This window comes from Lygodium microphyllum, chromosome 12, assembly GCF_053477565.2.
Source record: "Lygodium microphyllum isolate KBCC chromosome 12, Lygodium_microphyllum_v1.1.10, whole genome shotgun sequence".
NCBI lineage: Eukaryota > Viridiplantae > Streptophyta > Polypodiopsida > Schizaeales > Lygodiaceae > Lygodium > Lygodium microphyllum.
The window spans coordinates 90,293,184-90,309,196 of NC_141146.1; the positions used below are offsets into that span (position 1 = coordinate 90,293,184).

Sequence of the window (16,013 nt, forward strand, 5' to 3'; positions counted from 1 at the left end):
GGCATTGTTAGCATTATCAAAAGGCTAGCCATTATGAAGACGAGTATCGATCTAAGGCAAGAGATACACAGCCGAAATCCAAGAATCAAACCCCCGCACCCCAGTCGGGTAACCCCCAACAGGGGAAGCAAGGTGGTGGCAACCCCACCAAGGGCAGTGGCAAGGCTAGACCCACACTGCCACCGATAAGCCATCACAATCGACGAACAACTCAACTCGACATGTTAACCTGCAATACCTGCACAAACGCAAAATCAGCCCCCTCTGATTGTGAAAACGCAACCTTCTAGGGCTGGTTCCTCCACTGCCCAAACCTTCTTCACCCACCGAAGGCGATGAAAAGGTAAAATCTGCAATGAAAGGCCTCAAATGCAGCCTTCCTCCCCTTCGAACAGCAATAACCTGCAGCAAATTCACCGATTAGACTCCTTTCCCGCACGCCTTTCCCGCACGCCCACGCTCACTTCAGCCTTGATCCGATACGCAGCCCTCCCTCTTGCCCTCGAATCCTGGAAACGCAACCCTGTGTCGTGCTGAAATCTCCTCTTCAAATAGGTTCAACCCTCAATCAGTCCGTCTTCATCGCTCTGATACCATGTCAAAGTGCAGCGATGCGGAAGCGTAGGACAAAGACTGAGAGAGAGTGAACACTTAGAGAAGAGAGAGAAAAGGAGACAGTGTAAACGCAGAAAATCTGCGGTGTAGTATGTTGTATACGAGTGCAGAAATACATAAGGGGGCAGAGGAAATATCTGCGTATGTATCCGACTTGATGACCTCGATCTCCGTCAGCCCGAGCACAGTCTGTCTCAGCCAACAGATCTCAAGATCAGAATCTGAAATCACTGAATAATGTGTCAACAATGTGCTAGAGGACTGCTATATAAAGCAGAAATAAAAGGCATAAAAATAAACAGGTCGGCTGCAGCCGACTGCAATAAAATAATGCCAAATACTGTCCGACTGCACTGCAGGCTGCCACGTGGCACCTGCGCAGTCTGCTGACGTGGCTGACTGCTCACATGGCACTGTACTCTGTCTGCTGCTGATGTGGCTCTGTAATCTGTCTGCTGTACCAAACCCTAACTGTGCAGAAACCCTAACACAGCCTGTCCAGGGGATGACTCTAATGCTAACACAAATCCATTTCTTCTCCTTTGGCCTTCCACCACCTCATAAGGTCTGAGAAGGAGTGTTAGCAAACATGTATCTTGTATCCCCTGCATATGAGCCTCAATCTAAGTCAAATGAAGAAATTAGGAGCTCTTACACAATTTTTGTCCATCAGCTCATCTCTCCCACACGTCTTTGGTGGAGGTTTTTTGTCAATGTCATTCCCTCAGCCCATGTGCATGCCAATGATGAACGGCAACACTAGGCAGCTTGTTTCACCATGTTTCGGGCAAGTAGCACTGCCACTCGGCAGGGCAAACATTCTCTCAATAGGTGAACAATGCAAGGCGTCCATTTTCAGGCTAAGTGGCTGTTTTCAATCATCCCAACCTCCATTGAATGCAGGTCAGTGCATTTCTCTTGCATATCAGCTATTTATTGTTGTCCTCCATACCCCTGTTTTAGTCATCATTCTATCCAGCCTTCCTCATCATTTTATCATCCATTCTTCTGCCTTGTGCCACGTGCCCTCAAGGCTCACTTACACTCCATGCTGCATGTAGGGGCTGATAGATTGCAACCTTGTATCTTGGTCTTCAGTCAGCTTGTCCTCCAATTCCACTATATTTCTCTTCTCCCCATCTTCTCTTCTCACTCCAAGTTCTTGTTCTTTTCTGTTATGCACTCTCACAGGATTTTCCTTCTAAACAAAGAAGATGGCCCACTAGGAATTGGCATGTATGCAAAATGCGTGGCCACCTAAGTAATGTTTAGGGCTTGATATGCACGAAATGGATACCCTTCCATGTGAGCTCTTAAGGGTGCTTCGTTTAGGAGTGGACCTCCCACATCATTGCACATCCACCACCTGGCTGAGGAATAGAAATACAACGTATGGGGTATGTGCCTAAAGAAATAGGGACCCCAATGCGATGTGATTGGGAGAAAGTAGTTCACATGTCAGTCAAGAGCACCTACCTTTGATACCATGTAAGTAAACGCTATGGCAAACACTTATGAACACAAATCTACAATACATGATAAACACAATTTGATAAATGCTCAATGAAGATGGTGTATAGAAAGAGGAAGAATGATACAAGGGGCCTGAACCTTCATGTCTCTAGGACTGGAGCAAAGGCGAGCTCAAATTGGTGTCACACATGTTGAGAACAGCTCCAAGAATGTGTCGTACTCAAGACAGACCCAAAAAGACAGCAACATGAGTCCATCGGGAACAATGACGATGTAAGCAAGAGTGGAGAAAGTGAATTGCAGTCTTCCAAGCAGCAGGATGTCAATGAAGACTCCGCGATATCAAAAAACAGGTTTGCACACTGAAACACAGTCCAATCTCGATCACATGATGAAGATGATGACAACATCAAGAGTCCTCATAGCTAGAAATGCAGCCTGCTGAGCAGGAAGCAGGAAGCAGCTCCGTCTGCTAAAGATGATGAGGAAATGGTAAGCAACTAGTTGGGAAAGCAAGCAGCAGAGAAGGACATAACACGACAGCTCACCTGGGCAGGGCAGCAGCTCCAACAGGCTGGCAGCAGCAGCCAGACGGGGCAGTGCCATCAAGTAGTGGGCAGCACCTCCAGAATGTGAACAGCAAGGGAAGATAAGAGTGGCTGATGGCTGGAGCAAGGTGATAATAATGATGAGGGATAAATGAGGGATGCCCACAACATGTCCTTTCAAAGGTGATAATAATGATGAGGGATAAAGGAGGGATGCCCACAACATGTCCTTTCAAAGAAGACTTTTGGGCATTTGTCCTATTGTCCAATAATAAAAGCCTTTTTTATAAATAATTGTTTTTGCGGCTGTTTTTGTCATTTACTTGCTCAACATAGCTCTCTTGCCTGGTTTAGGGCTTTCATATAGATTGCATAAGTTTTGCATGTGGGCTAAAAGGCTGCTTGTGCAGCCGACATTTCTTTCTAATACAATTAGTAGAACACAAACACACATACATGCCCAAAGGGACAGGGCATAGCCCACAACTGCAAACTTGCATGGAGTATGAGAAAATAGGAAGTAAAGGAACTTATTTGACCAATTTAGCAAACGCATGACTAAATGTAGTAAGTTATATGGCCCAATAGACTTGGCACAGCAATTAAGATGTATTACACAAGTGCACACAAGCTAATGGGGCAAATGTGAATTGCTAGCTTGGTATCCTAGACTCATTGAAACTTGGGCTTTAGCCCCATTTCCTACCTCTCTAAGTGTGAGGCTTATGGGAAAAGGTGCAGACAACCGTATTTCTAATACGGCCTAGCAATGACTAGCAACAATGTTTCAATATGATATTACGGGTTTCACCAATGCAAGAGCTACTTGGCATAGGAACTAGGAAAACTATTGATTGCACAGCGCCATGTTTCTTGTAAGAGAAAACTCAAGTCTCTTGAAAGGCAGTTACATTGGTTGCACAGAAAATTTCGACTTTGTTTAGAAAAGAGACAATCACACTCCTAAAATTCTGAAAATTGTTAAAACACATTTAAAGAACATGCGACGCAATTCATCCAATCACCAAAAGTACCAAGGTCCAAACAAAGCCAAAAGAAACAAAATGTTGTCTCTACAGAAAGTATCTTTCCCATCAACACTTTCTTGTACTTTTAAAACCTTCACTTGCAAATCTCTTCGTATCAATCTGCATAACAGTAAGCTCAAGCAGGCATCCCTTGGCTGATTACCTTCGATGAATTTGGCTCTGTCAAATCTACAGTTTTGCAGGAAAATGGCTCCTTTTTACCAGATGACATCATCTCAAATTCCAGTTGTTCTCCAGTAACCATCCTGCCTAAATAAATGAAGGACAAACCACTCTAACCAATGAGCACAACAAAAAAAATGGTGTGCATACTTTAGCTGCATATAATTTTGCTATAAACAATGCCTTGCAAATTTCCAAAACAATCCTTCAAATTAGAAACTCAGTGACTAACATGCAAGATTATTCCATGTAGAAGCTATCAAACCTTTAGCACCAATTTCTCTGACCAACTAACACATGAGCCCATGTATAACAAGGAAAAAAGGAGCGATAGAATTAACCATCTCATCAAAAGGCCTATGGATTCCACAGGAGTGAACATCCAAAGCTTTATACAAACAGACATATACTCACCTCTCTTGTGCACAAGAAAAATGTGCTTGATTTCAAAATGGCATGGCCCAAGAGAATATAGGAAGGCTAATCATTCTATCAATCAGTACAAAGGGACCCTCGTGCCACCCATTCACCAATAGTAGCTACAGAACACAGCAGTTGCAGCAGTTCATGGATACCTATTAATCTCCATCATGAACCAAAAAAGGGTCATACATTGCAGAACACACCCTACACACCACAAATACCACTCCCTTCCTCCTCCCTCTAGAACACTGCCTACACAGAACAGGAGTAGCAGCAAACCACACATACTTACCATGCTCCATGATAATCCAAGACACAACACACAGAAACAAACGAAGTATGTCTAACTATTAAAATATTGACTTGTTATTGAAACCAGCCTTCATTCTTGGCAAGGGTGGTGATAACCTGATTTAACTCCAATTACAGTAAGCATTAAAATACACAGATCAAAAAATACACATGTAACCAACCTTCCTCCTTAGATAGGGTGGTAAATAACCGGATTAAGCACTATTTACAGCAATTAACAAATTCAAAAAACTGAAATTCACACTTTACCGTATAATCTTACACATTGGACACCCTATTGGCCCCAAAACTAGCGCTCCTTTCGGTATTTATTTAACTTAGTTGAAGAAGAAGTTGATGTACAATGGGATTCTCGCAATCCCTTTCAATATTCCAACTCCCTTTGCTGTCCAAAATGACCAGCAAGTCTTCAATCTAACTTGCCCCTTGATTTGTACAATCAATTGGCCTTCAACCGCTTTGATGTAGATGGCAAATGCCCCAAATTCAATGATTTGCTAGTCCCTCCACTTGAATAGGCTAGAAACAGCTTCAGTTCTGTTGAATCCAAGTCTTGGAGCTTCCAATTTCTGGCACGCTTCATGAGGTTGCTGCTAAACCCTAATTTCTACTGCAAATTCGCGTTTACAGCAGAGAAATCTGAAATTTCTCAGCCTCTCGTGATCTCAATGCTGTAATCTTTGAAGCAAGGTTGTAAAAAGGCTGGGAGATGAGAGAAAATGCTGAGAGAGAAAAGTCATACTTTCTTTGCCAAGAACTGAAGAAAAACTGTCACTTACTGTTGTTACTCTATCTCAATAGCTTGTAGATGCAAAGAACTGAAGAAAATCAATCATTTACTACTGCTGCCCTATCTCAACAGCCTGTAGATGTTGTCACCTACTGTTGATTGGTCTTCTTCTATCCCTCACTACCTCAAAAGGTCCTCCAATGGCTGCAAATCAGACCAGCAACATCTCCTTCCTCTCTCTAATAAGTTAAACACACTAAAAATGCCTCTCTCTAGCCTCTAAAGACGTTTTTCAGTCTTCATGGTTTTTCCAACATTATCCATAATCAAATATTCATTTTCAGTCTTTAAATACTAAAAATTAATCTAATAATTATTTCCGTGCCCTAAAAATTAATCTGACTGGCCAATAATTAAATTGGCTGGGCAACTTCCATTTCCCAGTATCTCTACACCATCAAATTGGCGTTAGGTACCATTAAACGCCACTTTCCTAGCGTCACCAATTGACACTTATGGCCAAATGAATGACCTAGGCCAACAATTGGCACCAAATACCACAAGTACTTGTGCGGCATAACTTATAGCAACTTTTGCCTTTGACATCCCGTGATTTCCTCAAGTCTCGAGCTCGTAAATTTACTCTAATCCCAGTTACACCTCACATGTGCAACATTTACTTAACCAAGTGATTAAAAATTAATCCACATATTAAGTGAAGTTTCAAAAATACATGTCCTCATGACAACACACTTTACTGCTTAATCTTGGATAGCCGACACCCAATTAGCCCCAACAACTCCCGATCCCATGGTATTTATTTACCTTATATTGGTATAGGATTAAAGTTATTGGATTTGTTATTGGTATGTGTTTCCTATAGATAGAAAACGCAACAAATAGTAATATCGTGGGACAAATAGAAAAGTATGAAATCTACAAAACACAACCTCCAGAGAGTAGCAAGAGCTTAGGCAACAGTAAGTGTCAAAAATTACAAGTATGCTCTGTAACATGTCAAAATAAGCGACAATGGAGAGATACAGCAGGATTTGCAGAGAGTAACACAGTGTATATAACAAACACTGAGAGAGAAGAGAAACTCTGAAACACAAGAACATAGTGATGATACACTGAATCATGCTATGAGAAGAAACGTTGATACAAAGGAACCGAAACTCAAAAGATAATTGCAATGTCCTGTCTGAATCATATAGCAGCACCTATGGGAAATCTACATAATGAAGGGAGTGAAATGCAGTCCTCCAGGCAGTGGGCTATCAAAGTAATCACTGGAAGGTAAAGGACAACTATCGAGGGAGCAAACCGCACTCCTCTGGTGCTATCAGAGATGTGGAAGATGATCGGCAACTATCGAGGAAGCGGGCCGCAGTTCTTTTGATGCCAAGGAGTGACCTAGGCAACAAAATGTAAATCCCAAAGTGTCAAAGCTGTCAAACGTAGGGAGAGCAGTTCAGATGTTGATGCCAGGTGAATAATGATAATATTAGATAATGGAGGATGAGTCGGGTTGCAAAAACTCAAGTCCCAGCAACCTCTGTAATAGAAGAGTAACACCAGGTGATGAAGAAGAAGCCAGACTGCAAAATCACAAGTCCCAACACCCCCATGATAGATAAATGACGCCAAGTGATGGAGGAGCCAGGCTGCAAAAACACAGGTCGCAGCAGCCCCTATGATAAACAAGTGATGAAATCACAAACGCTCAGTGATGGAGACTATCGCCAGAGGCTAGGATGCTAACGCCAAGCTGGAGATGATGACGCCAAGCAAGGAGAAGGCCTCCAAACTAAAAAAACGCAATTGAAGGCAGAGCTTGAAGGAGGAGAAGGGTACTAACGCCAAGCACATGATGGTGACGCCAGGTGGAAGATACTCCAAACGCAAAGCTTGATACTGAAACAGGGCGCCTGAAGCAAAAGAGAAAGGGTGAAAGCAACCACAAGCCTCGAACTGCAATGTCCTCCTAAAAGGGTGTAAGAGCAATGGAAGGGGCTAATGAGAGAAGGGAAAGGTGTCTGATGACAAAGGAAGAGGGGTGAAGAATGACTGAAGAGTGGTGGGGTCATCTAGAATGAATGAAGTAACTGACTATTTACAGGAATAAGTTGTCTAGAGTAACGCACCACTGTGTGGGCGCCCACTGAAAAAATGGCCAAAATGTAGACACAATCCTTTTTGGGATTGTTATTGTGAAACCCTAAATAAAGTGTGTAAACTGAAGAAGTGGTTTCTCAACAGCAAGGATGACCAAACATAGCAGTGTGAAGACAGCAAAGTGCAAGGGAGCGGCTATAAGGGCCAAACGCAACAATGTGGGCAATTGCCAAGCTGATCAAAGCAATAAATGCAAGGCAGTAGGAAGTCAGGCTGATGCACAGCCACCTGAAGAGTAAAGGACAGGAGGCACCATCTCCAAGGAGAGTAGACTGCAGTCTATAAAGGGAAGGTTGGAAACAAGCACCAAAGTATGGTAGACAATGATGGGCAACTTTGGCTAAGATGTCCTCTGCAAACAAGATGTGGGCTTTGGCTAGAGTGCCTTAAACCTACAAAAATGAGATTGGCTGAATGGAGGGCAGCCTACCTATTTATAGAAAGTTTCAAGACCTTGAACCTCTCCCTGTGTGGGTGCCCATTGATACAAAGACACTAGAACATAAATGTTTCCATAAAGTGCCAGTGGAGCTAGAGGCTGTGCCCATTGATACGAAGGCACTAGAACATAAAAGTTTCCATAAAGTGCCAGCAGAGCTAGAGGCACTGGGACATGTAAGCCTTGTCCAACTGTCAGCTGGGGCACAAGAAAAATGATCAGAAGAGCTTACGAACCAATACTTGGTTTGAAGAGATTCTTCATCTTGGCATCTCCAATATCTTGCGGAAAAGAGAAAGTCCATTCAAAAGATTGAGAAGTATCATTTTGTGTACCTAACATAGGAGTAAATAAAGAAAAATAGGGTGTAGATGTAGATGGAATGGATAGAGAGAAAAAGGGTTTGTACTCCATGCCAATTTCCACGTCACAATGGTCAATCCGTTGTGGAGCTTCCATCCTTCCTATAAAATCATTACACTGGTGCACTGAAACTAAAGGGAAAAACTCAAATTTACCTTCAATCTGTTGTTAAGCCCAATACATGAAGATGAGATCGTATTCGGCTCATGAGATCTCGTATGGTCTATGGACTCCATGGTAGTCTAAAGTCTCTTCGATCATGTTGAAAGTTGGAGAAGTAAGTTGTAAGGCCCACTCTATCTCGTTTCTCAATATGCTAGACTCGGGAGCATCATGATGTAGTAAAGATGTGTTCAAAGTCACCTTACCCTCCTATGGTTCATGTTTCTTGCGAAGGGCTTTCAAATCAAAGGCCTAGGTTTCTTCAGAGAGATCCTAGCTGTAATACAATGTAAAAAAATACCTTAACACAAAAACACAATTGAAAGCGTACGACAAAGCATAAACTCAACATAACATACTTAGGGTTAGGATAACTTAGTGTAATAGACGCTCAAGCACGGAGAGCCCTTGGTTCATATGCAAGCAAGTATAGCCCGTGGTTTCATGAAGTTTCTAGAAGATTCTAGTGTCAAAAGATGACGTCCCAGCGAGATAGTAGGGTTGGCAGGGAGAAACAAGGAGTGAACTCGGCAAACATGGAGAAGAGAAGAGAAGAAAAGAAACTCTGATGAATGAAATAATGAAGTTCTGAATCATGGAGTGAATGTGATACAAGGGAACAAGGGTGCCATAGCACAAGGAAGATGGTGAAGACAGCCACGAACCACGAACCGCAATGTCCTCTTGAAGGGGTGTGAGGGTAATGGAGAGACTGGAGAGAAGAGGTGACGGACTGAATGAATCAGCCATGAGGAATGAATGAGAGAGTGGCCTATAAATAGGCACAATCAGTCTAGGATGGCGTCCCTTTTTGGAGCTGCAAACCCTAAACGCAAGCCCTAAATGGAAAACGCAAAAACGCAAAAACGCAAACTGCGGGTGACTTCTCAACACCCCCTCTCAGGACCAAAAAGGGAAACAAGAGAAGAGTGAGGTGGAGATGCAATGCTACATGCTGAAGAATGCTCATGCAACAGGTGCCACTTGGACAGTGTCCCTCGTGGGGAAATCGTTCACTTGCCCAAGCGCCCTAGTACAAAGATGAAGAAAACATGCAATGCATAGGAGGTAGAGAATCCCTAAGATCCAAGATTTCCACCTGAAAGGGAACCTGCAGTAAAGACCAGTAGACAAAGTGAACTAGAGAACCCGAAATACAATCTCGGGAGAGAAGCCACTAGCCCCGTCCATCCATCCTAGAAGGAATACAAAGGCCTCGTCACCAAGTCGCGGCTGAACCTCTGAAGTCCCGATCTAGGTGGTACCTGAAGATCCTGGGTATCAGTAGAAGAGATGACTGGTCAAAGACAACCACCCGAAGAAAGTAGAGGATGGGTGAAGAACTTCATGTGGAGTAGGTTTCCCCTCTGAGGTGGGAGGTGGAGGGGCCCCCGCTGAAGTCGAAGAAGAAGTACATGCCCCCTCTGAGGGCAAAGAAATAACATCCCCCTCTGAATCCCCCTCTGACGTAGATAGGGAATCCAAAAACTCATGGATCACGGACTCTGAAATGTCTGATGACGAAGGAAGTATCACCGGTCGGGCCGAAGAAGGTATCTGGGGTGCCGAAGAGCTCCCAGAGGTAGCCTCTCGAACCTGAGTAGTCGAGGGTGGGGAAGGGTGGGGCTCAAAATGAGCAAGAGGTGGGCAACAGTCGCTCTCTCTCAGAGGAGCAGACTCGGTAGTCGAAGAAGAGGAAGGAGTCGAGTAGCTACTGTCTCTCGAAGGAGCAGACTGACGAGGAGACAGTATAAAACAATCACTGTCTCTCAATAGAACGGATTGCAGAACTGCGGCCGTAGTAGCCACTATACCCGAAAATAGGTGGGAGAAGACGGCCGCTAGCATTGCGACAATCTCCAGGAGGTCATAGCGCCAATCGATCCTCCATGTGCTCGAAGGGACTTAGTGCGCATCGGATGCGTCTTATTGCCTTGAGCATAGTACTCTGATAGCCGATGCAGAACGTTCTCTGTGACCGAGAAAGGAGAGGTGGCACAAGGAGTGCCTGGTGGAAGACGCATATACTCCGAGGGGGTGGGGAGCAAAGGTCGAAGTCGGCAAGCATCGGTGGTGTATCCGATAATGCCACAGTAGGAGCACCTAGAAGTCTACACATATATTGATAAAGAAGCCATGGATACCAGTGTGCCTTGCTGAAGAAGGAAAAGTTCAGCCACCATGAACCATGAACAACAATGTCCGCCTCAAGGGGTGTGAGGGCAGTGTGAAGCACGAACCGCAATGTCCGCCTCAAGGGATGGGAGGGTAGTGGAAGGGCTGGAAGTGAGCTGCCAGTGGGAGGAATGATGAAGTTCTAAATCATGGAGTGAATGTAATACAAGGAAACAAGGGTGCCGTAGCACAAGGAAGATGATCAAGACAGCCACGAACCATGAACCGCAATGTCCTCTTGAAGGGGTGTAAGGGTAGTGGAGAGGCTCGAGAGAAGAGGTGACGGACTAAATGAATCAACCGTGAGGAATGAATGAGAGAGTGGCCTATAAATAGGCACAGTTAGTCTAGGATGGCGCCTCTTTTTGGGGCTGCAAACCCTAAACGCAAAACACAAAAACGCAAACTTCGAGTGAAGGGTGAAGGGTTTCTCAACATCTAGAACATGTTTTCATTATCACTTATGTCATCGTTTCCATGTGGTATCCTCTTGTAATGACATGTGTTCTCCTTAATCTTCCTAGGCTATAGTATAAATAGGGGTCATGGGCTATAAGCCCTTCAATCTTGCCAACACTAGTTGTGAGGCTCTTGTGAGGTAAGCTCTCTTCCATTTCGTCTTATTCTAGTTTTGTCTTGTATGGAGTCTTGTCTTGTAATCAAGCCACGCTCTTGTGAGCAATCTCTTGTAATCGAGTTATCTCACAATCAAGTTCTAGTTCAATTTCTCTTTTAAGTTCTTCTCTTGTAAGTTGTGAGAGCAATCTCCTTGCTCTCAAAGAGCACTTATCGTGCTCATAACAATTTGGCAAGACTCTCCTACCACAATCTTGCCTAGTCGTAATGGAGTCCATGATGGAAGGTATCGTTGCTTCTTCACAAAGCATCCAAGAGCTTCAAGAAAGTAATGCAAATCTATAACCAGAGCAACCATAAGCTGGCTTAGCTACGCAAGAAGAAATTCGAGAGAGAAGCCTAGATCAGGCTAGAGGTCGGTCAGCTACTACTAGTAACCTTCAAGATCAACATAGGAAAAAAACAAAGGCCAGTCTTCCAAAGAAATTTGATAGCACAATCTCAAAATTCAAAGGTTTCCTCCAATATTTATACACATGCAACCAGATCGTTACCCAAATAATGCTGCTCGAGTCGGGCCTCGTAGAAACCCTTCTCTCAAGTACAACTCTCTCTTGATTTGCCCCCTTGTTTGAAAAGGAATCCCCATTGCTATATAATTTTGAGGCCTTTGTTCAAAAGTTATCTGCCACATTTGGAGAAGTAGACAAAGCAAGAGTAGCTAAAACAAAGATTAGAAATCTACGCCAAGGGTTAAGACCCGCCTCAATATATACATCAAAATTTCAGCAACTCACATGCAATTTAACATGGCATGAGGACTATTTTATTAGTCAATTCCATTGGGGATTGAAACATAATGTTAAAGATCTTTTGCTCACCATGCCAAAGGTGCATACACTTGGTGAATTTCTCTCTCAAGCAATTGAATGTGACAACCGCCTGTTTGAGAGAAGACAAAAAAGATGTCGAGGAGCTGATTTGGATTCAAGCATGATGAAGACTTTTGAAGACCTAACTGTCCAAGAAAACCAAGTATTTGACGTAGAGCCTATGCAAATTGATATGATGCGGTTCAAGCCATTGACAACTCAAGAAAAACAAAGGCGTCACATTAATGGATTATGCATGTATTGCGGCCAATCAGAACACAACTAAATATTGTCCTAACAAAGGAAGGATGAGAATTCATGGCGCCACTATTCCATCACTATCAAGAAACATTGATGTACAGCCTCAATAAAGACCATAAGGCTGGATGTCCAACTTCAAAAAACCCAAAAGAAAGTCTCCTTCTATATGCAAATCGAACATTCACTTGGAGGGAAGACAAATAGTCGTACAAGCTTTATTAGACTATGGAGCCACAGCATGCTTCATGAATGAGAAATTTAAAAAGCAACATAGTATACAGCTATTGAGGATAGCAAAGCCAATATGTGCAAAAGTAATTAATGGTCGACCTCTTGCTTCCAAAGATGTCAGGTATGAGACTCAACCCATAAAAGTTACACTAAGGAGTCTTATATTGGATGCAGCCTTCAACATTCTCCATTGCTCAAATAGTCCCGTTGTTATTGGGATACTCTGGCTAGAATTACATAACCCCAACATCAATTGGAGCCTTTTATGCCATTCCAATGGAAAAGTCAAAAGACGAAAGTCGGGGCTCAATATGCAAAGTTCAAGGATGTGTTTGAAAAGAAGAATGCAAACATACTACTAGAATACCAACCTTATGATTGTGCAATAGATTTACAAGGAGAAGCTCACCCTCCTTTCGGCCCCCATCTATAAGCTATCCCAAGATGAATTAATAGAGCTCAGGAAATATATTGACGAGAATCTCGCCAAGCGATTCATACGTCATTCAAAATCTTGAACAAGTGCTCCAATTCTATTCGTCGAGAAAAAAGATGGATCCCTCCGTATGTGTGTGGATTATAGAGGGCTCAACAAGATTACTATCAAGAATCGCTACCCTCTTCCCTTGATTTCAAAACTCCTTGAACAACTTCGGAAAGCCAAAGTCTTCACCACAATAGATCTTTGTGGTGCTTACAATCTTGTCAAAATAAAGAAAGGTGATGAATGGAAGACGACTTTTCGCACAAGATATGGGCATTTTGAACATGTTGTCATTCCATTTGGCCTCACAAATGCTCCAACAATTTTTCAACATATGATGAATGATATCTTTTGAGAATACTTGGACGACTATTGTGATCTATTTGCATAACATCTTGATCTTTTTCAAGAATCAAAAGGAGTATGAGCATCGTGTCAAAATAGTCTTTAAACCAACCTAATTGGAAAGGACAAGTTTGTATGGGATCAAAAGGCTAAACAAGCTTTTCAATGATTAAAGTAAGCCTTCACCTCAGCACCCATTCTCATCCATACAAATCCATTGATACTCTTTATTATGGAGACAAATACCTCAAATTTTGCACTCAAATCTATTCTATCCTAGATCGGTGATAACAAACAAGTTCATTCAATCACTTTCCACTCCAGAAAATTCTCTGCTATGAAATTCATTATAAATAACTTCTAGCTATTATGGACTCCTTGGAGACCTGGCGACACCTACTTGAAGGGCCCCCTCATAAGATCACTATCTATACAGACCACAAGAATCTGGTATATTTTATGACTTTACAGGTCTTGAATTGTCGCAATCAAGATGGAGTGGTTTCCTATCCAGATTTGACTTTGTCATTACCTATAGGCCTAGCCACCAACAAGAAAAGCCAGATGCTTTATCTCCAAGATCCTACCTGGCACCAAAACAAGGCAATGAAGCCCATGAAAAACAGCATTCAGTGATCTTGAAACCTAAGCAATTGAAGTTAAGGGTAGTTATCAACAAAGCCCTAGAAGATTTTGAATTCTTATCAAAGGTCAAGAAGGAAATTACAAAAGACTCATTTGCCAAGGACCTAAGGAGGCAATTACATCAAGGCCAAGAACAAACTCAAAGGGATTTCCAAGACATTGATGGGCTGCACTATTATAAAGAACTCCTCTATATTTCTCCCAGTCCTTTGCAAGTGGATATACTCAAAAGAAGACATGATCTCCCCTCAACACGGCATTTTGGGGTTAACAAGACAATCGAGCTGATTTCAAGGGATTTTAAGTGGCAGCAAATGTTGGAGTGCGCGGGTAGCGGAAGCGTGAAGATTTGCAGCAGAGGAAGTGAGCAGGTGAGTGAGAGTAAGAGTGACGAACTGATTTGGGTGTACCAACAATGTGTTGGTACACAAAGAATAAAATGTATTTATACTTAGGGCCCGTAAGGGTGCATTCACATGTACAACATAACAATACAAGTGTAAAATACACGGAGGTGAATAAAGGACCTTTACAATCCAACAACCTCCCACTTAAAGGTCCGGAGTGAACCTTTAACCAACTCCCACTAGTCGTATGCAATGCTCATGCTGAGCCTTGCCTAGTCTTTTAGTGAGAACATCTGCAGGGTTGTCCTGTGTTTTGATCTTGGTCAATGTGATTAAACCATCTTCCAGGATCTGTCTAATAAAGTGATATAGCACATCAATATGCTTTGTGCGTGAATGATACATGGCATTCTTAGCCAGATACACAGCACTCTGGCTATCAAATCCCAACACTGGAGTACTCATAGACATGCCGAGATCCTCTGCGAGTCTGCTCAACCATATAGCTTCCTTAGACGCTTCAGTAGCTGATATGTGCTACGATGTTCTGCAACCTGGAGCACCAAGAGACGGCCCCTCCAGCAACTGTAAAGACATATCCGCTAGTGGACCTGCGAGTGTCTAAGTCACCTGCCATGTCTGCATCACAATAACCCTACAGATTAAGTGCACCCTACCCATAGCAAATACACTTTCTTTGTGTACCCTTCAGATATCTAAGAATACACTTGACAGCCTCCCAATGTGGTTTGCCAGGATTTGACATAAACCTGCTGACAACTCCCACTACATGCGCAATGTCTGGACGAGTAGCCACCATAGCATACATAAGAGAGCCACAAGCTGATGCATAAGGGACTCCCTTCATAGCATTGGCTTCCATGTGATCTTTTGGGTTGTTGGCTTTACTAAGCTTAAGGTATGGAGGTAAGGGTACTCCGAGAGGCTTAGCTTCAGCCATGTTAAATCTGTCCAGTACCTTTTCAATGTACTTTTCTTCAGATAAGAACAACAATTTCTGCATTCTATCCCTACAAATCCTCATGCCCAATATATGCTCTGCATTCCCCAAATCTTTCATGGAAAAAGCTGATTTCAGCTGATCTTTGAGAGCATCCAAGCTAGTCTTTCTCTTCCCAGCTAGCAACATATCATCCACATATAAAACAAGTATGATAGGGCTGCCATCTGTATCCTTTTTCATATACAAACAATGATCTGCATGGCTGCGTGTAAACCCATGAGAGAGCATAAAAGTGTCAAACTTTTTGTACCACTGCCGTGGTGCTTGTTTCAGCCCATATAAGCTGCGTTTTAGTTTACACACCAACTGCTCTTTTCCAGGAACTACAAAACCCTTGGGCTGTTTCATGTAGATCTCCTCATCAATGTCACCATGCAGAAAAGTTGTTTTCACATCCATTTGGTACAGCTCTAAATCCAATACAGCAGTGAGAGCAAAAAGCACACGTAGTGTGGTCATCTTCACGACAGGTGAGAAGACCTCTTGGAAGTCAATCCCTTCCTTCTGTGCATACCCTTTGGTAACCAATCTTGCCTTGTACTTGGGTTTCCCATCAACTGTCTTTACTTTGTAAAACCATTTGTTTGGAAGAGGCTTTC

At 42.9% G+C, this 16,013-nt stretch overlaps 1 protein-coding gene across 7 annotated transcripts in view; it reads right to left on the reverse strand.

Annotated features, from left to right (window-relative positions):
* LOC148028027 (alpha-taxilin-like protein) overlaps positions 1-16,013 on the reverse strand; it is a 115,053-nt gene that overhangs the window by 75,255 nt on the left and 23,785 nt on the right. For all 7 annotated transcript variants that reach the window (XM_087689723.1, XM_087689720.1, XM_087689724.1 and 4 more), the window contains one exon: positions 3,828-3,934. In XM_087689723.1, coding sequence (XP_087545849.1) covers positions 3,828-3,934 — 107 coding nt within the window. The remainder of the gene's footprint in view (positions 1-3,827; positions 3,935-16,013) is intronic.